The 26,679-nt window shown below is 40.1% G+C and overlaps 1 protein-coding gene across 1 annotated transcript; it reads right to left on the reverse strand.

The window, feature by feature from the left end:
* Window positions 1-688: 688 nt before the first annotated feature.
* LOC135472397 (glycine receptor subunit alpha-2-like) lies at window positions 689-26,679 on the reverse strand. The gene is made up of 4 exons (XM_064751880.1): window positions 26,602-26,679; window positions 16,038-16,105; window positions 3,284-3,510; window positions 689-800 (listed from the first exon to the last, which is right to left on the reverse strand). The coding sequence occupies exons 1-4, from the start codon at window positions 26,636-26,638 to the stop codon at window positions 689-691; spliced, it is 444 nt and encodes a 147-aa protein (XP_064607950.1). The 5' UTR covers window positions 26,639-26,679.

Here is a 26,679-nt window from a genome sequence, read left to right on the forward strand (position 1 = left end):
GTTTGTAATACAGCTAATATATTATAAGGAATCATTTTGATAAGAAAACAGGACTTGGGAGCGAACAACTACTCATAAAGTTAAGTTTGAAGCCCCTTTATATGGTATAAAATTTTCTACATTGATCAATAATTTAACACAAATTCTACTTTGAACGGAAATGAAGGATTGTCCGTTTGGTTTACACCGAGGCATGATGGCAGCCCACATGAAAACAACGCTCATACCTCTCACTACAGTATACCGACAGCTGTTCAATAGCCACATGGACCATTGACCTTAGTGCTAGGCCTGATATCTTACACTTGAAACCAAGAAAGGTTGCAACGTTACGGTTTGAGACATCAAAACAGTAGTGGAAAGAACGAGGCCCTGTGGTAAGATTCAACCACGAAGCCTACAAGCTACGGGTTCAACCCGATTCTTGGACAGGGAACTTTTGGATTCCCCTGCTTCCTCAGACCGAGAATAAGCGGTCAACAACCCCCGTCAGAGATCATGGACAGTTTTACTTCCCTGGAATTTACGTCCACCTACATGGCGTGCAAGTCTGCACGCCGCAAAGTTACCAATGGTGGAAGCTTTACGCCGTACACTTCGCTCAATCTATCCATAAAATTGACCCACGTGGCGTAAGTGGAAAACTTTTAATATTAATAAATAAGGTTAAAAGACTAACATCTGCATGTTAGCAATCGAACAAATAAGTCAACTTACAGCTGGCCATTTCAATGAAGCATATCTGAATATCCAAGGGATAGTATGTTAGGTCCATGGGACAGCTGAACGTCATTGAAACACTGAAAAACACAGTGAAGAAACAGTTAAACACGCAATTTATCATGGCATGGTCTATCCTCTCAGTTACATAGTATTCTGCAAACACCTCGCATTCAAGTAAAATGGATACATATGAGTGGTCTCAAATAGACGACATGTTAGGGTGTAATTATTATTTGTTCTCGGAAGAGTGTTAACCGTGTCTAAATTTAACAACACAGAGTGGAACCATTTATACAAACATTCGGACGCGCCCTCGGTTTCTGTTTGAAGCTGCAACACAGACAGTGTAAATTTACGTAGAACAACTTGCTGTACTAAGTCTGTATTATGACAAGTATTTATCAATGCGTAAGTGCATTGAAAGACGGGGCCCAAGCAAATTTATAACGATATAACTGAATTAGTAGTGTGCGTAACTGTAATGATGGTTATATAACGTCATTGTAGTTACGCTCTGATGTAACTGGATTGTAGTTACATGTAGATATAACAGCATTCTACATGTAGTTACGTGCAGATATAATGGCACTGTAGACAACATGGAGATATGTGTAATTATCCTTGTAGTAGGGTGTAAACATTATATCATTGAGGTTACGTGTGGATATAATATTATTGTAGTTGCGTGTACAGATAACATCATTGTAGTTACGTGTAGATATAACATCAATGAGCTTACGTGTGGACATAACATCATTGAGGTTACGTGTAGATATAACATCATCGTAGTTACATATATGTGTAGATAGGCATCATCGTAGTTACATATATGTGTAGATATAACATCTTTGTAGTTAGGACACCATTGTAGTTACGTACAATACAACATTCCATACGCTTTCTGTAACGGGTTGTTCACCATCTAAATTGAAAGCACGGCTTGAACCTTGTCACTTATGTACTAACTGATGTTGATATCTGCACAGTAAGACGCTTTTGATGTGCGCCGCAGATAAACTGACACTGACTTTACACTGGAACTACTACCGTCACCATTAACGGTGGTTACGTGCTTTGCTGTTCCGGTCTGTCTCTATGTACATCCCTTATCTTTAGGGTCAGTTTCATCTACAGATGTCACAGGCGTGTATATTATTGCAAATAGTTTCCCAGTCGATTCATTATCATCGTGTTATAACGTATCAAAATTATTTTCAAACTCACAACAATACGTAATATTTCAATGAACAATCGAACCGGAAGAGATTCGCTGTTGTTTATAATTAACACGTATATTCTTAATCGATGAATGGTGAGAGAAATTTCTGCACGAAACACCTGCTGACATATTATGTTAAATATTCACGACACATTCGGAATTCGTACACAAGAGGAAAATTTCGCAAGAATCATGAAAAACACCCGAGAACTGTGACATTCCTCACAGTCCTGGAGAAGCTATGGCCAGTTAATATCTCGTCAGATGGTACATTATTGATATATTCCCTTCACCCACATATTAGTTATTCCAGCCGTAGAATACTTGGTCTTGGGCTAATCTATGGCTCATGCTGGAGAAATACCATATTCACATCACATGACAGAATGTGGACGTTTGGAGCGACCTGCAATAAACCTTAGCGACACGCTCCTGTTATAGTCAACCAACCTTTCTACCTGTTAATCCATAGCTGATGCTACAGGATATCCTGACAGGTTTCCTATTACAAGTGTGTGGTATGGCTTATTACCGCCGATACATGTGTCCTACACGGTACACGTCTATTCAGTTCTGATCTATTTTTACCCTAGATATCCCGGATAAGCTTAATCCGCAGTGGAGCTGCCTGTCAGATAGATACAGGACAAACTGACCAGGCTAAAGTCCGCGGTAATGAGACGTGCCTTAATCCGACAAAATTCCACAAATTTATTACACAAATTAAACTTCGGAAAAACGAAGTCATAATTGTCCAACATATTTTTTTCCAAGATGACATCGCATCCAGCATATGTAATTTCCACACAAATGGCAGTGGCTATACGGAACTTTTGAAGGCCCCAAACTGAACAAGTCACCCGGTTAGGCCAAAAAATATTCATGAAATAAACCCAGTCCTTAAGTCGCAAGAACGGAGAATTTTTGCACATTTTCCTCCAGTGTAAGTAGCCTGTATCCAATTAAAAAACTGTTTAGCCCTATTTGCACGAACGGTTCCAACGCACTCACCAACATGCTGTATGTTTTTATACCTTAATATTACACAAATCTTACCAGCGTATCAAATCAGAATTATCCTTGATTACTTTATGTTTATCATCTGTATATAGACCTACATTCGTGTGCTGCTATATTCCTTCTGTAAAGGGAATGATGTACCGTATTGCTAACAGCCGTTCCGAAAACAGCATGACTTCTTCTCATGTACGTGCCTTCTTCCATTTTATCATTGTGAAAAGATTTTATAAAAGATTTATACATGTCACCTGAGCATAAATCTCATTATTCAGATTAAGGTCGCAGAGCCATTGTCTATATACTATGGTTTCATGTACTGACCGTATATTGTATAGCACTGTAGCATTCTTGTACACGTGGATCAGTCTGTTGGGCATGGTGATGTCGTGCAGCTTGCCGTTCTTGCCGTTCACGAAGTAAAGATCAGGCACCCAGATGTTATCCAGGAAGCGAGAGTCCAGCTGGATAATACTGGTCGGGATTAGATCGTGAAAATGAAGGCGGTAGTCTGTCCATTGTTGACGAAGAAACATATTGACGGAGAAGTCCTGCAAATGAGAAAAAAAGCAAGACTCAGTTAACAAGAAACGAAAATGTATCTAGGAGATTTGTTCTTGAAAACGTTGGCAGCTCTTTTAAGGCTGCTTGGTTTAAATTTAATTAAATTACATAATTTAATCATGTGCATGGATTTTTAAAAATCCATGCACAAAAATAAAAACAAATAAAAAGGGTTACAGAGAGATATTTTCCAAGGGTAGCTTCAATTTGTTTGAAAAAGGGCAAATAGCTATGTGGACTGCACGAAGTGTTTTATCTAGCCTTGAGATAATGAAGGCCTCAACATTATAGATTTAGTGATAATGCTTGACGACATCATATGAACGCTGGGAAGTGTATTCTGTACACAACGAAAACTTTGGCTTTTTAAAGTCAGTAGATTTTCCAGATTATTACAGACTAACTGATTCACAGATTGACATCGTTGGATGATTGGAAGATGAGTGTGCATTTATCTGTCCGTGTGTTATACTTTGGCACTCTTAAACATTTTAATGTGACATTTCCATATGTAGTTTTAGAACGGAAAACACTTTTAGTGACAAATAGCCTTATCCGTTTTCAACCCTGAAGTCTCTGATCTGAGTACGAGGAGTATTTCGCTGGAGTGACATTGATTTTTAGAGAAACCTTGGCTGGTTGGGTTTGACAGCCGTGGGAAATGAGCTTTCCAAAGACGGTAATCCTTCGCCATTGTCGGAGACTTTGACTTTGGCAAGCAATCCAGACCTGTCTCGAGGCGATTGATTCACTTGTCTTCTCAGGAACATGTTTCAGCCTCAAGGCCTTACAGTTTTCCTTCAGTAAGCTTCTCAGATTTGAACGCATTCCTGATGGAGAAATGGAGTTAGCGCAAGTAAATCGTTGTCATTTGCCTTATAGCACTACGTGTATTTAACGGTAAAGTAAGAAACAGTTGTGATTCTCCGAAGACACGAGGGTACGTAATTCAGTTACTATGAATTCGGGTGAGAAAAAATACAAAAATAACTCTTACTTCCTCGATGGAAGTTAACATCGCAAAGCAGTCAGTGTCAAGTTTTCACCTTCTTACTTAACTCTGTTTGATAAAAGTATGAGATTCATGGAAGGAAGTGGTTAACTCTGTGCTTTTTACAACCTTTCATTTGACGCACCTTGCGATCTTGATGGACCGTTAAAGTGTTTCAGAAAGCGTTAAAACACGAGACATTTAATGGAAACGAATTTAGATAAAACCCGATAAAACAGAAACGAGTAAGGATTTGCAATACTCCGGGACACAGTTTGGAGTTAATGCTGTTGTGATACTCGGAAGTCTATATTGGTTTGTATTCAGTCCTGGCGCATTTTGTCTTGGCAAAGTGTCCATAACGAATCCACAATCATCTGCTCTGTAATAAGATGGTATGCGAACATTCAATAAAATAGCAGGAAAGTCGTGGTTATCAATTAATATTGCGGCCACGGCTATATGTTTGTGCCATCATCCGGCAGCTCGAACAGTAAAGAATACATACGCTTATATGGATGAAGCTGTGTAGGTTTAAAATGTATACAGATACTTAAGACAACACAAAGCATGGTAAATTAGCAGAGAGGCAGGAATGTACGGAGCGGTAAAATTGACGTGGGACAAAACATTTTGGAAGCGAAAAAAATTACCAGGTGAAAAAAATTTATTTGGAAGAGAATTTTTTTTAACCCCCGACATTAAAAGTCGGGGCCCCAAGTTTACAAGTTTGGGTCCCGCCATAATTGACCAGTCATAATTAAGGGCTTGCGCTATAATCTCATCTACATATAGAGGGCTACAGCCTTATGGTTAGTGCCATTATGCTTTTGCTTCTGGAGTTATTATTAATGAAGTAAACACTCAACCAAATAATACGATGATTTTTAAAAAATTATCACAGCTGTCCTTAGATATGTATGTGACATAAAGTTATTAATAAGCTGATATAGGGAAATGCATTTCCCGCCTAAAACAAGTCTGTCTAAAGCGATGTACTCTTTTATTCTTTCAGTATGTCACTGTTCCTGCGTAGACCAAGTTGTTTCCGTCAAGCAAAATCATACATGTACATGTAATTCACAAGCACTGCAGCGTGGCAGTTAGAATTGACCTGTGTATGCGACCGTTCCTTGTTCTTAATTTAAACTGCAAGTTATTTATCTCACGGTGAGACCCCAGTAAAAACATCAGTGAGAAATGCTCGTCTGTGGATGCCATATTGGCAGTTTGATGGCAAACGGCCTGTGATTGGCAAATTAAGTTGGGGCTCCGAGTTGTAAACTCGGCACCCCGACTTTAAAGGTTGGGGGTTAAAATTTTTTTCTCTTCTCCCAATTTTTTTTCACCATATTATTTACTTTTTATTATCTTCAAAAATTTTTTTCCTCTTCCAAAAATTTTCCCCATGTCACATGTGTGTGTGTGTCTGTGTGTGTGGGAGGGGGGAGGGGGGTGTAACCATGCAGTAAATAAGTGGCGGGAGTTGGGTGATGTAACCATGCAGTAAATAAGTGGGGGAGTTGGGTGATGTAACTATGCAGTAAATAGGTGAGTTGGGGGGGATGTAACCATGCAGTAAATAAGTGGGGGAGTTGGGGGATGTAACCATGCAGTAAATAAGTGCGTGAGTGTGGTGATGTAACCATACAGTAAATAAGTGGGGAGTGGGCCGATGTAACCATGCAGTAAATAAGTGGGGGGATGTAACCATGCAGTAAATAAGTGGGGGAGTGGGGGGATGTAAACATGTAGTAAATAAGTGGGGTGGGGGTGAGGAGGGATGTAACCATGCAGTAAATAAGTGGGGGAGTGGGGGGATGTTACCATGCAGAAAATAAGTTGGGGAGTGGGGGGGGGATGTAAACATGCAGTAAATAGGTGTGTGTGGGGGGGGGGTGTAACCATGCAGTAAATAAGTGGGGGGTGGGGGATGTAACCATGCAGTAAAAGGCGGGGGGTAACCATGCAGTAAATAACAAAAATGTAAATTATAACGAGAGGTAGATATGGGTGAAATGGCACATCATAGTTGCTTAAATATGGATAGATAACAATGACTTCAGTATCCGGATTTACTGTCTAGTTACCTAAATATTGATAGCTAATCAATGACTTCAATATCCGAACTTTCTTTCCTTCTAGTTTATTCAGAACAGAAACATTGTGGAAATATGGAAACACTGGATAAGAACAATCGGGATTTAGCTTAGGAAGTTGTACATTGTCCCTCACCAATCAATTTCATATTTGTTGATTTTCAACTAAAAGTGATTGAATCAGTTAATTAAGCAATGTCAATGTCCGACAAACTAGTTACCTTATTCTTACATCAAATGAATCAACTGATGAGACCTAAACCCACCACATGGCTGATAAAGTCGTTATCTGAGTGACTGATTCGCCATCTGGTTAAACCACTGACTGATTGGGTTGGTGATGAATCAAAGATAGACGGCTACAGGGAGATTGTGCTGATACAGTCCTACAGAGAGCTTGTGCTGATAGATGGTTACAGAGAACTTGTGCTGATAGACGGCTACAGGGAATTTGTGCTGATAGACGGCTACAGGGAACTTGCGCAGATAGACGGCTGTAAGGAACAACAGCTGATAGACGGTTACAGAGAACTTGTGCTGATAGACGGCTACAGGGAACTTGCGCAGATAGACGGCTGTAAGGAACTACAGCTGATAGGCGGCTACAGGGAACTTTTGCTGATAGACGACTACGGGGAACTTGTGCTGATAACCGGCTATAGTCAACTTGTGCTGATAGACAGCTGTAAGAAACTTGTGGTGATAGACGGTTACAGGGAACTTGTGCTGATAGACGGCTACAGGGAATTTGTGCTGATAGACGGCTACAGGGAACTTGTGCAGATAGATGGCTGTAAGGAACTACGGCTGATAGGCGGCTACAGGGAACTTTTGCTGATAGACGACTACGGGGAACTTGTGCTGATAACCGGCTATAGCCAACTTGTGCTGATAGACAGCTGTAAGAAACTAGAGCTGATAAACGGCTACCGGGAACTTGTGCTGATAGACGGCTACGGGGACCTTGTGCTGATAACCGGCTATAGTCAACTTGTGCTGATAGACAGCTGTAAGAAACTAGAGCTGATAAACGGCTACCGGGAACTTGTGCTGATAGACGGCTACAGGGAATTTGTGCTGATAGACGGCTACAGGGAACTTGTGCAGATAGATGGCTGTAAGGAACTACAGCTGATAGACGGTTACAGAGAACTTGTGCTGATAGACGGGTACAGGGAATTTGTGCTAATAGACGGCTGTAAGGAACTACAGCTGATAGACGGCTACAGGGAACTTTTGCTGATAGACGACTACGGGGAACTTGTGCTGATAACCGGCTATAGTCAACTTGTGCTGATAGACAGCTGTAAGAAACTAGAGCTGATAAACGGCTACCGGGAACTTGTGCTGATAGACGGCTACGGGGAACTTGTGCTGGTAACCGGCTATAGTCAACTTGTGCTGATAGACAGCTGTAAGAAACTTGTGGTGATAGACGGTTACAGGGAACTTGTGCTGATAGACGGCTACGGGGACCTTGTGCTGATAGACGGCTACCGGGAACTTTTGCTGATAGACGGCTACAGGGAACTTTTGCTGATAGACGACTACACGGGACTTGTGCTGATAGACGGCTACAGTGCTCCTCCGTTTAACAGTCTTCGTATTAGAAATATAATTCATCAGATGTTAAATCGTTATGAGCTGCTCGAGACAGAAGGCTGTATTCCGGTATTTTAGCTGAAATTAAGCTGACCATTTTTCTCTACCCGCAAACATAATTTCTGTCATACTTGTGAATTATTACTGAGTACTGAAGACACTCATCACGCGGACAAATAACGTAAACCTTTGTGATTAAACTGTTTTGGGTTAACACCAGGTCAGGTTACCAGCTCTAATTCCCGTGGGCTGCTGACAGATAGTGGTATTTACCGGACAGGAGAATAAAGTACCTTACCGTCGGGCCGCTTAGATCATTGACCGGCGTACAAGTAATTGATTCAGGACGGGAAAGCTCAGTTAAATGTGCCGGTGTAATAGCTGAATAAACAATGTTGTACATCGACGCTATGCCTTTGTTGTCTGTCCTCGGTATTCGCCAGAGATCTAACACAAGATCCGTTATTACCTAAAATCCCCACTCCTTTGTAATTACGAGGTCAGTTTTCCCGGCTGATAGTCCCTGGAGAAATGTACGAAATAGATATATACGGAAAGGTGGAAGGAATCGTCGTGAAATATTACGTCTGATTTCGTGTGAATGGAAGTCATCCGTACCGTTGATACATCCTCAAAACAAACTTGATTGGGAGAATGCAACCTGTATCTGTCTTTAGGCTGAATTCTTATGTCAAAACAAATAGTAAAGATGACAAATAAAAATAAATACCGTAAAGAGATAATAATGCTAAAGTGATATTAGATATCAGCGCGAATAACTAAGGTAGTGATGAGCGACCATGATCTCTTTGGTCTGAATCATGCATCAGGTTTTACTGCAATATGGAACATTGCGCGCTTTAACAAATCGGGTCCAAGCTGTGCAAAAACACATCATTCTCTGCTAATACACCAAAGTACTTGTGAATAGTTTTAATCTGGTAAGTACACAGTTTCAATCTGGTAATGTTCTCAGTTATATATGAAAGTAAGTTTCCGTGTGTCCATGCTGTAAAATGAGCAATGGATACAGATTATATCACTTCTGTCTTGTTTATTGGTTTTTCCGGTATATACTGATTCAAACAATCAATTGGGCAATCCCAAAATGCTGAAAAAATGGTTAACTGAATTACTGAATGAACTGATTCATTGTCTAAACCAACTGGTTGAAAAAATTGTGACTTGAAGGACAGCCTCAGCATGCAATCTAACAAATATATTGCCAGCTGAAAAGGAATTTATCTCCGTCTGTTTATCATGTAAATCTTTTGTCGTCGTTTCTTGTTTTACTATTGATATCGTTACACTCCGATGGTAATAGAATCCATACTGAGATGTTTACTGTTTTAAGATCGACAATAGAGAAAGTATTTTATCTTCTCTTATCTGGTTAAGCGACTGAGTGACTAACTGACTGACCGACTGACTCAGGGAACGGCAAGAGTGAAGGCTAGTAAGTCTACACGCTGCTCCAATCTGACATCCATGCATGGTGTATTTTGTCACATTTTCAATCGTGATGAACTGTACTTGACAGGAAGTCCGGTTTTGTGGCTCCTTTGATGTAGCTGTCTCTTACTCTTGACGTATATGACTGCCTGACCCACTTTAATATTTCACAACCGTCATGCTCACATTTAATCTTCTTGAAGTATGGATCTGTTGGGCTTCCCCTAAGGTTTTACTTTTTCGCGCGAATTCCAGGGAACCCAACTATACCCATAATTATACCTAATACAGTTTTAAAATCTTAAATCAAAACCACGACTTATGCATAGTGTGAATTGTTTCCGACATCTAACATGCTACCGGGCTATAATGGATTGACAGTCATAAAGGAAAAAATACAAAGTTACTCTGTCGTAGAGTTCACAAAGTGTCTTTTACTTATGTGAATTATTTGATATAACCTGGGAGTAATATAACAGTTATATTAGTCCCATGTATAACTGCGGTCTTAAGTTGTCACTGTTTAAGGATTTACATGTAATGTTAGAATGAAACCCTCACTTAGCTCCAGATTATACCACTACAACGCTGTTCTGGTTTAACACACCCACCCCTCCACCCAGGCTGTGTTTTTCTGTATTCGGGGAGAAGAAAATCCAACAGAACGTGAAGAAAAACACCCCATCTCAACAGAAATCAAAGTGCTGACTCGGAGCCGCTGCGAAGCCAGGTTATTGGTCCAGAGTTTGTATTCACTAGAGAAAACCCAGTTAGCAACTCAGTCAACCAGGTATGATCTTGTAACAGAAAAATGCTGACTTTATAGAGGGCTCTGTACGCACGTTTTGCAAAGAAGACATGGCTTTGTCAAGACGTGATGGAAATACATAGCGGAAGCTTTCAGATCATCAGGCCGGCAATAATTGAAACACGGATTACATTTTCATCTTAAGGAGATATATGGCTCAAATCGTAATGTACTGCACACGGCAGATTGGTCCTTTGCCACGGGTCCAACACACTGAGCATAGTGGGATAAGACAGATGTACATTCTGCTAATAGCACCTTTCAGAGCTCTCCGCTTCATATGGCGTTCAATATTTCATCCTCATGTCCAGAATGTCGTGATACATTCGTGTATTGTCGAGATTCTGATTTAATGACCCGAAACCTATCGGACTTCTTTGCGCGTGGAGTTTGAGAAAACTACTCAGGGACATTTAAGTTTACCATTGGCTAGGCCTACATATTCTGCAAAAGGCCGGAGAAACCTTTCTTCTGAAATGGTGACAGGCATAAAAGCTATGTAAGGCCATCACCCTTCCATCGTTGGATCGCCTGACGATGGTTCTAAGCGATGGGACGAAGACACAAATTGATGAGATGAAGATATGCAGCCATGGGATGAAGACCCGAGGTGATGAGACTACAATACGCAGCGATGGGACTAATACACGAAATGATGAAACGACGGTACGCAGCCAAGGGACGAAGATACGAAGTGATGAGGCGACAATACGTAGCCATGTAACAAAGACACCAAGTCCTGCGACGACGATGCGCTGCCATAGGAAGAACACACGAAGTGATGAGACGACAATACGCAACCATGGGACGAAGACACGAATTGATGAGACGACGATGCTCTGCCATTGGACGAAGACACGATGTGATGAGAGACGACAATATGCAGTCCTGACACGAAGTGATGAGACGACAATACGCAGCCATGAAAAACCTGTTGTATAAAAAGCTTTTATTTCGATCTAATAATTGTTTCCTTTTATTCCGTTGTTATCATCTACTGTCAGTAAAAGTACAGTACTTTTTTTGTTCCACACAATGCCGCGGCTCACAGCTCTCATGCAGCTATACTGTTTCCACATAGTACTGTGCACCGAACCTACACCACCGCACTATACTGTGCACTCAATCTACAGCACCGCAATATACTGTGCACTCAGTATACGGCATCACAATATCCTGTGCACTCAGTCTACAGCACCGCAATATACTGTGCACTCAGTCTACAGCACCGCAATATACTGTGCACTCAGTCTACAGCATCGCAATATCCTGTGCACTCAGTCTACAGCATCGCAATATCCTGTGCACTCAGTCTACAGCACGGCAATATCCTGTGCACTCAGTCTATAGCAACGCAATATACTGTGCACTCAGTCTACAGCACCGCAATATCCTGTGCACTCAGTCTACAGCACCGCAATATACTGTGCACTCAGTCTACAGCACCGCAATATGCTGTGCACTGAGTCTACAGCATTGCAATATCCTGTGCATTCAATCTACAGCACCGCAATATACTGTGCACTCAGTCTACAGCACCGCAATATACTGTGCACTCCGTCTACAGCATCGTAATATCCTGTACACTCAGTCTACATCACCGCAATATACTGTACACTCAGTCTACAGCAACGCAATATACTATGCACTCAGTCTGACGTACCACAGAAAACTGTAGACTGAATCTGCAGTAGAGTAAAGTCCTGTTCACTGAGCCAAAGTGTAGCATTGTATAACCGCTGTGTAGAAGGCTGCAGTTGACTCACAGTGCTGCTTTTACTTTTTGGAGCATTCTAGCCATAGTTCCACTGTTTCAAATCATTTAGGTTTAAAGCTTTGCTATGGGGAGGATGCGTGCTTTATTTTGTAACCTGCGGGCATATTACGGAATATATTCTTTATATCCAGCCTGACTCCTTCAAAAACAAGATCATGTAAGCTGCCTATTCAATCAGCATTTTGACGTCAAATTGGAACTGTGCCCACGTTATATATTCTGCACTGAAGATATGTGTCCCCACATATTATGTTCTCAAATGTTTCTCCTACGTCAGGTCGTCTACAACTCTGTAATGATAAATAGGCAACAGGCTATCTCGAAGCAACTGTTGTAAACAGGGGGGAGTGCCCATCGTTATTACTAGTCAGCTTAATTTTCAATTTAAATAACATAATACAATTACTATACGTAAGATGCAGCAGCGTTCATGTTCTGTCTACAAGTGGGCAAGGCACCCTCTTGAGATATCTTCGTATTTAGGATGAAATAATCATGATCAATCAACCACCTGGGCTTCATCAAAAAGAAAACTGTCGCTCCGGGAATTAAACGTTAAAACGATGCGACTAAAAGTCGACGTGCCAAAGTCCTGAGGGAAAATGAATCGACAACTTAAAGTGAACGGTCTCAATTTATTTAAGTTTTAATCGTCTCGATAACATATCTTTACGACCGGCACCATGGAGACTGTACAACGGTGTCATAAAATCTACATTAACTTGAACAGCACGGAGAATAAATTAATTGAAAGAAATTGCTCATTGTCATTCTTGAGATGTCCAACCTTCATGCTAATGGACGAAGCAAAAAGATTCTCATGTGACCTTTATGTTTACTTGGAAAGGTTTTAAGACGTATTTTTAAACTTTGAAGTAAATAAACCTAACTATTTTTGGTTCATTTCCTTAATGCATCAAACCTATAGACATTCGCTCAAAGCAGAAATGGCGCCCTTAATATACCTGATAATATCCCTCAGTATACACGATGAAGGACAATACGTGTCTAAATACTGTCTCAAATGATTCTTCTTGTTGTTTTTCACTCTATCATTTCAACAAACAATATCATTTTTATATATCGGGAATTACATGGCGAGGATAAAGTTTTGATACTAATGATTCTTGATATGTTTTCAAATATTAATTGCATGTCAGAGTTTGGCACTCAAAATGATGCATAAAGCACATATTGTTTTGTTTACTTTTAAAGATTAACGGTTTGTTCATAACCAGTTTTTCGCACAATTAAATTAGTTGATCATTCGTTGGTTTTGCTTAAAAATATTATCGGAGAAAAGAGAATTGCTTGAGTTGTCAGCAAATAACAAGAAATTAATAATGGCAGAGAAGCAGTTGATGGCATTTATTGCACAAGGGAAAGCGATGGACCAAAAAGTTTGAATCATTGAGTAAGATGTCCACGGTGGGGGCTGGTTATTTCTGAAGCTCCTGCGGTGATGCAGCTTAAATGGAAAGTCTCCCAAGGCGCACCAGAGGCCGATTCCACAAAGCCGATTTTGACTGAATTTCAAAATTGAAAACCTCCTCACAATCCTTAGCTTTTCGTAATGAAAGCTAAAAATTTGTACACATTTGTCTTAAGATGACATTGATGAGGTGGACAAAAAATTTCCACAACCCAAAAGTAAGCTTTAACATGGTATTTTAAATTTTTAACTTCAGTCAGAAATTGCTCTGTGGGACTGGCCCCTGAACCGTAATTTTGAAATATGGTCACAATAACAATATAACGTCGCCATATAACATTTTAGTTTTTCCAAGATTGAGGAGATGATATCCACTAATCCACCCGCTTGTTTTAGCTGTAGTGAGCGGCTCTATAAAAGAATGGCGTTGTTGTTGTTGTTGCTATTGCTTTTCTTCTTGTTGGTGATGGTGTTCTTCTTCATCGTGGGAACCACTATTGAACTGCGCGTGCGCCGCATGTTGTGACTACACATCGCTTATGTTATCATGTTCAGATCTGGGTATTAGGTGTAACATGTAGTAACGAAAGGGAACCGTCAAATGCCTCCGTAAACTGGTGTACATGTATTTGTTGAAACACTGCAAAAGATACTACTACAACAGTCCACAGTTTGAGATCAAACCAAATCTAAGGCACCTTCCGCAAAGAAATCACAATCCTAAGCTGATCACAGCCCTAACTTTCAGTCAACACTATATTGCACAAAGTAACTGCCAAACTAAATACAACTGATAGGAGCTTATTTTAAGTACATGTAGTTAAAATGGCCCCAACATTACCGCAAGGTATACCTATACATGTCTAGTCACTCAGTTTTGACTCAGTTTGGAAGATGATCATTTTCATTGTATCAAAGGGGTTCAAACCCAGCCTTAGGTAGATTTATTCGTCAACAATGTTTATGGTTATAATAAGCGGTCGACAAAGCCCGTACGGCGGCCTGTACAGCATAAGATTACACGGACAACATTTGTGGTAGAAAAAGGGATTTCTTGATCTCTCGAAGCATACACATGTGCAGGTAACCACAAACTCTCACGAGTCTAGAACACTGGATTCGAAGATTCTGCAAACGAACGAGCCGTAGATAGATTTAGCCCCTGTAAGGGCAACCTGGATTTTCTGAGACTGGTGTCATCTACATCAATTATTCAGCATCTATGGAAATGTGACTGTATGCTTAAGTGGTGGCTTCTGCCGATGTGGCAGCATTTTATGCGGTCGTATGCAGGACCGTGTATGCAACATGACCGCCTTTTGCTGCAGGAATCTTAAAAAATGCATAATAAATGCTGCTCGTTTGCGGGTAACTAATCTTCCTGATCATTGTACATCTGATCGGGACATGAAAGTATTATTTCCCACAACAAATTTTGTCCGTGTGCGCTCGAATTTTACGTTCGTTAAAGGCCTCTTGTTTTCCACCAATATGGTGTGTGGGCCGCCATCGTATTAATACTGAAAATTTTTTGAGTACTGAGAATGACATTAAACAACAATGGAATGGAATAAATAAATAATTGGCTCAAAACCATTTTAGGAGAATTTATTCACGTCTTGTTGTTGTTAGCCGCTTAATCATTGTGCTATAGAATCCTTTAGAAAATGAGAGGAATAAAAGTTTCCTTTTGGGAATACAGCTTATTTATACAGACCCCTTTTATGGCTGGTGGGAATACAGCTCACTTATACAAACCCCTTTTATGGCGGGTGGGAATACAGCTCATTTATATAGACCCCATTTATGGCTGATGGGAATACAGCTCATTTAAAGAGACCCCTTTTATGGCTGGTGGGAATACAGCTCATTTATATAGACCCCTTTTATGGTTGGTGGGAATACAGCTCATTTATATAGACCCCTTTTATGGCTGGTGGGAATACAGCTCATTTATACAGACCCCTTTTATGACTAGTGGGAATACAGCTCATTTATACAGACCCCTTTTATGTACAGGTCAAATTTGGACTACGATTGCAATTATGACTTCGAAAACTTCCATCACCTAACAATTCAAGAGTACTAGCGGATTAAACTATCTTTACAGACAGTTGTAAAGTCAGTTGTGCTGTTTACAGTCGATTGTAGTGATAATCCCTTTATCACTAGCAAGCGGTCGTAGTCAGAAAAATGTTTCTAGGAAAAATAGACTTGCTTGATCAAAAATGTAGCAACATCAGAAAAGAGAAAAGAACATTTTCAGTATGTTGGGAATCCTTCTAAGGGTATTGTACCAGAACCATAACCATATTAAAGGTATCGGTAATTATTCTATGCAAGTTTATCTTACCATAGTCGTCTCCGAAAAAGAATCAAAGCTGTAGATGAAGAGTTGGCATTCGACTACCGTCGGTTCATCTGAAAGAAAAGATAAAAACTGTCAGAAATACATCTGGTATACAGTATAACTAGCAATCTGTGGACAGATTTTGCCATGCGCGTTACTATTGCCTGAAGAGTTAATCCTTTAACAGCCCATCCTGATAAACCCTAATGCCTGGTATTAAACATTTGTCAGATCTGCGATATACCCCATAACGGCTCTGAAGGCGATGTATAAAGTGTGAAATGGGTACTGTTCCTTACTGTGGTCGTGTAAAACTTCAATATGGATACGGTTGCAGAGTTGAAAAAAAAGTTTTTTGGTACCTCACTTTCATTCTTTCGTCTGAAAGATTTGTGTAAGCAAAGTATCGAATTTTAATGTGGTTTCGGTAAAGTGGGTGAGTTAATCGCTAGCAGGAGCAGTTTCTGCATAACACCGCCGTAAAATCAGCAAGAGACCATGACGGGAGATCAGACTGCAATAAGCAGGCCTCGTCTTAATCTAATTAATGCTGCAAGCCACTTTATGTATTTAATTTAAATTCGGTGTTAAGATATCTCCCAAGAGTTTAACACTGTAACTTCTAGCGATGTTCTTTTCTTTTTGACAGGTCGGGATGCGACATAAAAACCTGGGAAGTTCATGTAAAAAATAATAATTATTAATTAAATTAATTAATTTATTAAACCAATATTAAATATAATTTAATAAATTTGATAATCTTACTTTGTCCGCCGTCCTCTCAATGGCAGTAAATGCCATAAATTAATCAAAGCAAACACTCGGTAGACATCATTCCCTCAGTTAGACCTCACGACACCACTCCCTCATTTATACCTCACGACACCACTCCCTCATTTATACCTCACGACACCACTCCCTCACTGAGACCTCACATCGCCACTCACTCACTTAGACCCCACAGCCCTTTTCCTCACTTGAACACCACAGAACCGTTCTCTAACACAGCCCCGAAAGTACCTCTCCCTGGCCTGAATCCCACATCATTACTACCTAACTTAGACCCTAAAGCAGCACCAATCCCTTATTGGACCTTACAGCACCTCTCCCTCATGTAGATCCCACAGCACCTCTCTCACATAGACCCCACAGCACCAATCCCTGACAGACCCCACAACACTACTCCATCATTTAGACTTCACAGCACGCCTCCGTCATCAAGCTCCACAGCATAATCCCCTCACATAGACCTGACTGCACAACTCCCTACCCTTCACACCTATTCGAATCTAAACAAGAATATAGCAAATCTCTAAAACTAATCTTCCCTCCCAGAGGTGAGAGTGACAGATATTGATTTGGTAACCTACACACATTTTATCGCTGGCTCCAGATACAAGCACATTATCCCACTGAACAGTCTGAATCTACATTGTAAATGAAGTTCCTTTTTGATCTGTTTTGATTGCATAAACCGAAACCGTTAGGAATCTGCACGTAGGCGATGGCTTTATCGCTCGGGGCCCAAAGCCTGAAAACCGATTTCCCTATGTGTAGAACTCTATCACAGCCTGATTCCCTTGAATGATGATGAAATCCTACCCATTGTCCCTGACTAAACCCGAATCGGCGATGTTTTAAGCCCGTAGATATTCAAACCACTCCCCTGAATTTCCTGTGGGCTTGCTCTGGATATGCTGGGTTTAGGCCACCCTTATTCAGAGATAAAAATTGCACTGCATCGAAGTGGGTAAATAACGTTTTGCGACAGTTCCAATAGATGCGACAAACGCAAGTTCAACTACATACGATAAGCGCAAGTCTCACTAGACGCCAAAAACGCATATTTCGTCTTTTGAGTACACCGTCCTACACGCTTTGGTATTTTAGCCAGACGCGACACACAGTTCGGTGTGGTAAGTAATGTGCTCATCCAGTGGCGTGGTAAGTAATGTGCTCATCCAGTGGCGTGGTAAGTAATGTGCTCATCCAGTGGCGTAGTAAGTAATGTGCTCATCCCGTGGCGTGGTGGTTTTGCTTACAGTCTGCCACAAAACATCATCTTCTGGTTAACACCTTAATACCCTAAGGCAAATCACTCAATCCACGTGACTAGCACACGTCAGGATGATTGGGATAAACTGACATAGTCTGCAAACAGACAGCCAGCTCGATGTTGACAAGGTGGTTGACAAGTTTCCGGAAGTAGGACAGTTATCAACACCTCTGAACAATGAAAGCTTTAGTAATAATCAACCGATTTAAGCTGTCCTGAACAAGAAGACGATCTCCTCAGCGTTAAGGTATAGCCTGAGCCCAACTGAGACGGAGCCAGAAGAAAACGTACTCGCGAAATTTAATCTTTCCGTGAGTAGAGAAAGTCTTAGTGAACAATTGTAACCCAAAGCAGAAATCTTAAACATAATCCAATACCTAAATCCTAAAGGTCACCCAACACCCATAACCTAAAGGTAACCCAACACCCAAATCCTAAAGGTAACCCAACACTCAAATTCTAAGTATAACCCAACACCCAAATTCTAAGTGTAACCCAACACCCAAATCCTAAAGTTAACCCAACACCAGAATCCTAAGTTAAACTCACGTTTAAATTTTTAAGGTAACCCAATACCTAAATCTTAAGACAGCCCTACACCTAAATCTTCGAGGTACGCCAACACCTAAAGACAGCTCAAGACAAGATTTAATCTTCACCAAGTGAGTAGTGAAAATGTTAACTCAACACCTAAATCTGAAAGACAGCCCCACTCCTAAATGTTGAAGGTAAACCAACACCTAGTGAAGACAAGATTCAGTGGAGACGATCCTCATAGTTTAATCGTTTCATAGTTTAAAAGTTTTTAGTGAATAAATTGTGACCGAGCATAAAATTCCTCTTAAGATGAGAAAACGGAGAAATATAGTGCGGTGAAGTGAAACTTCTGTATGCTATCCAGTCAGCGCGTTTGTACCAGTGGGTGCGACATTACAAACGTCAGTAAAGATTCTGTGAGCAAATTTCGTAATGTTATAAGGGCCTGTTGATGGTGTTGTTTTCTGATGATTTTTTAAATTGATGTTTTGAGAGGTAACGATTTGAAGTGATTTACAAAAAAGGATTGCTTACACCCTATACTGATATCGTCAATGATCGCTCTTACTCAGTGAGACAAGATGACGGTGACATTACGGTTGAACACACAATTACCGGGTGTGTAGTGATGTACAGGAGAGATAAAACACGACTTAGTTAGATGAACCGTTATTCCAGATTACATGTAGCATATCAGCAACGGATTGTGTGTTGTGCTTACATTTCGATGCAGTGAACTGTAAGCATTTGTCAACATGCTGATGTACCAGAACCGAGTATAAGCGTTATTCCTGCTGTGTTTTTTATAAGCGACGAAGTGAACCAAATCACTAGAGTACAAAAGATCAGTATAACTGTGAGCGTAGGCAACAGCGAGGAGAAATGCAATTAGTGATAAAGCACAGGTGGCTTCGTTACCGGGAGAAGCCAGGCAGCATCCTGTTAAGATGATTTTAGTAGAGGCCGAGAATAAATAATCAGCTGAGGCTTATTTTTTTAATTCAGCAGAATTCGTCAATGTGCATGGCATAAAAGTCAAACAACTGCCCTTTGATGGTATATCCTTGACCCAGTAATTAGCCCTCAAAGGGTCACAAGCTCAGCTTACGGCTTGTCATGTTAAGATATAACCTCTGAGACTCTAAATTATAGTGTCTGTTGCTGTAATATAGGTCTAATATATATGTAATATGGCAACAAATGCCCTTGATATTACAGTTTTCCAAGGAAACTTTTGAACTACAACAACGTAAGCGCTACACGTCTTGACACGAGAAAACCATAAACGTGTTTCTTGGGAACATGTTACTAAATAAATCTTACCAGTAGTTCAACAGCAAACATTTGTCTTCGAGACAGTTCAAGATTTACCTACTATAAAAAAAATTGGCAAACTACCTGATTTTCATGTCACTACGCTTAATAACATGCACAGTTTGTTAACTGGCTATCTGTTATTGATGACTAAAACTTGCTTTATGACGAACCCCTTTCCACTGGTCTTGTTCACACTACGCGAGCATTGAGACCAAGATACATTACTCAGAGCATATTTAATATCCAATGTAATTGTGCCATTACAAACATTGAGGGATCTCTTTATAGCGTTCATAGCTTATTGGTACTGTGGCTCAACCTACGAAACATAAGCACTTGTTAAATCTCACTGAGCCTAATATCATAGGACCGCAATGGATTAGCTCTTTGAAGGTTTTATTAACCTCTTTACAGTCATAAAAAACCCAAAGATTTTACAGTTAATCAACGTGGCGTATTGGGGATCGATATCAGAAATCTCTAACTAATTATACACTCCCTCTTGGTGTTCTTCTAGTACGTGCTGTAGATTTTGATTAGTATCTACAGGGAGGGAATGTCATACGAAAGACAGGATCGTCAGAGATTTGCCTCTTCTGAAATAATTCTTACGAAATCTCACCGGGATCGCGCTGACAGAGTTAGGCGGTTTTGAAGTGGACGACCATCACCCTGGGCATAGAATTCAAGAGTACTCAGTACATATGTAATGGAAGACGGTCCCACTCTTCACGCGAAAGGTTCTTTATTGGATTCCAACAATTACTGCGTGTGTATAAGTTGTGCTTTTTTGCGCACTGATGGTAAAGAGCAGCTGTACGCCTTGAGTCATAATTTTGCAAGACCGATCGAATAATGCGTTTGACAAATATTCGATTATCCAATCGGATTTTTCAATTGTATACAACATGTATCCATATAACAGTTAAATTCAAAGAATTTCAACTAAAATAGGATGTTCGATGTCCATAAAAGCAGCCGCCAACACCTGTACAAATACTCACACATCTAGTCATATATAAATGATGCATGAACAAGTCAACGGTTTCCAGTTATGCCTCAAAGAATCTGTACAGAGTTTAGATCAGATTAACAATTAAATCAAAGACCAATATTAATATCCAGGCCGCTAGACTGCGAAGCGATCTTAGACTTAAATCAACGTTTCATCATTAAATTTGGTATGTTCTTTTCCATTATTTTAGGTGCAATTTGTTTTACAATGATTTACCCAGAATTGACGTTGTCCTGCAATGTTTCGACCTTGTTACGTAAGAAATATCTATTTTAGCGTGATTTGAAATTTTGACTTAAGTCTAAGATCGCCTCGTGATACCGGTGCCTGGATAAATACCAAACCGGGTAGGTACTACTTTGCTCGGAATGAAACAAAGATATTTATATACATGTCTCTTCTGGCATGCACAGAGGGCTTAAATATATAGGTACTGACTCTCCCGCGTTTTAGCACTCGAATTGTGTTTCATTTGATGCCCGATATAGCCCTGTTGACTGTGTGCAGTTTACAGTTATTTTTATTGTTTCATTGTATTTCTCTATAATAACATCAGTTTACTTTACACTACAATCTATCTGTCCTGATTCAAAGGTAACCAGGATCCATACGTGGTAACAGGCAATCGTCAAACATAATGGGCGTCAAGGGAAATACACGCAAGAGAAACTTCCGAAACAATGCTCTACACAAGCCACAGACGAATTAAAAAAGTATTTGAAATTTAAAATTTAAGTATTTTAATTTAAAAAATTAAAGCGTGTAAATTCACTTCGTATCCAAATCGTGTAAAATGCTAGTTTTGACGTTACAAGTGGGCTTACGACGATATATAGCACGAGTTTTATCCACCTGGCGTTAAGCCATAAGCATTCATTCATGTATTCATTCCAACTGCTCACTTTATTACGTTTCCAAAGAAGTAATATGTCATTAGATTTACATCACAGCCATATAAAAAGTCGCATCCTGTCATTGCATACAGTGATTCCCCCCTCGTATATATTTAATTCTTCTCATATATTCGAGCTATAAGAACGACGTTAAACGCAACGCACTCACTCACTCACTCACTTACACGGGAGCTCAAAACTCAACAAAACTCTGCCCACTCGGTGGGGTGGGGGTGGGAGTGCGTGGGGTTGGGGGATTACACTAGTCATAAGTATTATGCGGTCATCGATGTGTGGGGCTAAACCCATTAGTTTTTGAAAAACAGTCAGGCACTTTTTTTACATGCTGTAAAACACCAGCCAAATCGCAAGAGGAAAATAGTTTAAGCGATTGATTCGTGGAATTATTTGTGCTGAGTATACATCTATGTGGTTTAGACGATCTTTACTACATGTTATTCTTAGAGAAGCTGAAGTATCATCTGAAACGTTTCTTACAAAAGTATAAGCTCTCTATTTTTCACTTATAGTTCCACATATTTTCCCCCTGTATTACTCATATTTAACATGTTTTTATACGTTTTGTACGTCACTGTATGTATACACTGGCATATACAGGTATTTATTTGGAAATGTGCAGATATGTGTGTTCAGGCATACAAATGAATATCTTTTCTCTCTATAATTATCACTGTATAAATATCAATGTTTATCTGTTTACCGTATAATTGTTATATCTGTATGGTACTTAATTGTGAACAAATGTATATCACAGGAGATCACCCAGCGGCCAACTGGCTGTGGGTTACCCTCATTAAATAAATACAGAATTACATTAAATTGAATGAAATCATCTGAACAGTAGCAGAGAGCTTCAACAGACCCCCAACGTATACCAGTTCAGAAGCGGCTCCTAAGGCTAATAGAGCAAAACAGCACTCAATAAGAGATGACGAATAAGCACTCAGTAAGAGGTGACGAATCAGCACTCAGTAAGAAATTACGAATCAGCACTTAGTAAGAGATGACGAATCACCACTGTCGAATCAGCACTCATCAAGAGATGACGAATCAGCACTCAGTAAGAGATGACGAATAAGCACTCAGTAAGAGATGACGAACATCTTACATAACTTTCACAACATGCCCTGTCTACTCATGTCCCTTCATTTCCTGGACGATTTCCTGTCAGGCCGACTTTACGACCAGAGGAATAGTTTCGATTTTGACATTTTTTGTTACCCTTATCTTTATATACTCTCTTGTAAGTAAATATATACGGCGTGTCCGGAGTATATGGCCTCACTTGCCGCATTGCGCTTAGGGTCCTTGTGTCTTCATGACCTTGCGTGAAATCGACACGTTTGATATGTATGAGCAGTTGCAGTCCAAACGCATCTGAGACACACATTTTGATCCAACTGACATTCTACAAGATTTAAATATCGATTAAATTTACACGCCAAAAACGGTCGTTTAATTTTGTTTTACTCCATATACTTAATCTTCTGTGGATTTTGTGTTGAAGGTTGTATTGGTTTATTTATTTATTTAAATGATTGGTGTTTTACGTCGTACCTAAGAATATTTCATGTATACGACGGTAAGAGGAAACCGGAAAGAGGTAAGGGAAAGTCCATAACCATCTGCAAGTTGCAGGCTGACAGACCTTCCCACGTACGATAGGAGAGGAAGCCAGCATAAGGTGGGTTTCAACTCACATCAGCCGCATCGGTTGGAGGTTCCTGGGCCTCTCTCGGCCCCTAGAAACTTGGGCAACAGATTGCATTGGAATCTGGTCTTGCGTTTATTTACCTAAAACGCCCATTATGCTTGACGATTGTCTGTTTCCACGCATAGGATGGTTGCTGCTAAATCAGGAGAGATAGAGTAGGAGGTGCAAAAATGAAGTGATGTAAAGAAATCTTATGAAACAATAAGTAGTTTGATAGAAAAAAGCATCATTTTCAGTCAATTTTTAGCTTAATACACAAATTTTAATTAGGGCATAAACATGAATTGACCTCCATAATATTTAAATAAATAAGCCAGGTAATAAGTCACGCCATACACTGGTGGGTGTGTTAGAGATACACGTGCTGGAACAAAAGTAAGTATTTCCAACGTATTAAAACTAACAGCACATAGACGAGAATAATTACTAACACGACACGATCAACGGCGCAAATACAGCCTAGATATTTTATACGTCATTCTGTCAGTTGAGTTGAGAATTCCAGGCCACATATAATCCCGTGAGTTTACATGTCCGACTGTTCATCAGTGACCCTTAAGAGATTTACGGTGTTGTTGGAACCAGAAAAACGGCTCCGTGTACAACGGTCCAGTATACAACGGCTGTCTTCCTGCATATATGTAACCATTCCCGTCAAATATAACCATTACCTCAAATGTAACCATTCGCTTTGAATTTTGCATACTTTTTTTTAATCGCAAGTGGTCCCAGTGGACACACAGACACAATTGGTCCCAGTGGACACACAGACACAAGTGGTCCCAGTAGACACACAGACACAATTGGTACCAGTAGACATACAGACACAAATGGTTCCGGTAGATACACAGACACAAGTGGTCCCAGTGGACACACAGACACAAGTGGTCCCAGTAAACATACAGACACAAGTGGTTCCAGTAGATACACAGACACAAGTTGTTCCAGTAGACACACAGACACAAATGGTTCCAGTAGATACACAGACACAAGTGGTCCCAGTAGACACACAGACACAATTGGTACCAGTAGACACACACACACAATTGGTCCCAGTGGACAAACAGACACAAGTGGTCCCAGTGGACACACGGACACAAGTGGTTCCAGTAGACATACAGACACAAGTGGTTCCAGTAGACACACAGACACAAGTGGTTCCAGGAGATACACAGACACAAGTGGTTCCAGTAGATACACAGACACAAGTGGTTCCAGTAGACACACAGACACAAGTGGTTCCAGTAGATACACAGACACAAATGGTTCCAGTAGATACACAGACACAAGTGGTTCCAGTAGATACACAGACACAAGTGGTTCCAGTAGACACACAGACACAAGTGGTCCCAGTGGACACACAGACACAAGTGGTCCTAGTGGACACACAGACACAAGTGGTCCCAGTAAACATACAGACACAAGTGGTTCCAGTAGATACACAGACACAAATGGTTCCAGTAGATACACAGACACAAGTGGTTCCAGTAGATACACAGACACAAGTGGTTCCAGTAGACACACAGACACAAGTGGTTCAACTTGACACAAGTGGTTCCACTAGACACACAAACACACAAAAATAAATAACCACGTCCTATTCAAACTTTTTTCTATTGACGTGCAAACTTGACGACTTCCACAAATATCAAGCCTTCTAATTGGCTGGTATAGTATTTTGAGTGGCAGGTGTGGTCGGTCAGATTATTTTTTTTGACAGAGACGATCTGTAAATTCTATAATCGCGATATACTGTTACCCTTCAATACCAGTCTTAGTTTGAACAATAATCCTTCATGCTATACTTTACCGAACGCTTTGCACACAACCATGCACACATCCTCACCTTTATCCAAGCACTGATAGGCTTTGTGGACAATTTTCAAGATTTGGTTTACAGTGGAATCGCCATGTTTAAAACCAGAATTATTGGGAATCAGAAGATTATTTTCATAACAGTATTCATAGAACTTTTTATAGACTCTTTTTTCAAGGATTTTCGAGAGCGATAATTGAAGAGAAACAGGTCTGTAGTTAGATATGATGTTTCGATCACCCTTTTTTAAACTTGGCTAACACGTGATATTTTCCAGCCCGAGGAAAATATGCAAGATTCTAATAAAGAATAAAGATATTGGAGAGTGAAGAAGCGAATTGATCGGCACATTGTTTTAACGTAAAGTTATTAATATGATCTACACCAGATCCTTTTGATATTCAATTTCACACCTCAGAAGGAGTGGCTTGTAGAAGGCGTAAGTGTGATTCAGTCAAGAACCTGAAAGGTGGTAAAGTTATTTCGGTTTGGGTTTACTGAGATGCAAAAAAAGTACAGAATTCACTAGCTTCTTCAAAATCATTTGAAACATTTCTTCCACTGAGTAGAAGGGTGGAATCGATGGCTTAGCCTTACATCCTAATACAGATTTCATAACTGACCAACAGGTTTTTTGCCAATGTGAGGATCTGAAAGTCTCAATTTCATTTTGTTAGCAAATGTAGCAATTGCTTCACGCTTTGAAGTATTTGCTTTTCGTCTAGCAACAATAAACTGCAATTTATGAAAATCGGAATGTGGGCTCTTAAATTTTTAAAATCATCTATTTCTAATTCTAAGCTTCCTTATGACATCATTACTCATCCACGGTTTATCTCGTGGACGAATAGTTACATCTTTATTAGGAATATACTCTTGGCAACACTCAAAAACCTCCATACCAGTCACATCAACGATCATTGAAATTTCCCGTAATAACAATACATTCCGAGTTTTCCAACAGCACTGATGATAAAGTGTGTTCGAACTTGTCTAGGAAGTGTTGTCTTACATGAACTTTTTGATTGGGTGGCCTATATCAGGTGGCAAATAGAACATTTTTAGAACATTGATTATTTTGAATACAGTACCATTTCGGTATCATTTTCCAGATCTTTCCGACGAACTGCATTTAATGAGGACTTTATATAAATTGCCATCACCATGCCGATTCTTATTCTTACGTTCAATGTAATACCTTGGTAGCCCCACCTCTTTATCCGAAATTCTTTCATATAGCCGCGTTTCACTCATTATTACAAATCATAGTTTTCCT

This window comes from Liolophura sinensis, chromosome 8 (genome assembly GCF_032854445.1).
Source record: "Liolophura sinensis isolate JHLJ2023 chromosome 8, CUHK_Ljap_v2, whole genome shotgun sequence".
NCBI classification, from domain to species: domain Eukaryota; kingdom Metazoa; phylum Mollusca; class Polyplacophora; order Chitonida; family Chitonidae; genus Liolophura; species Liolophura sinensis.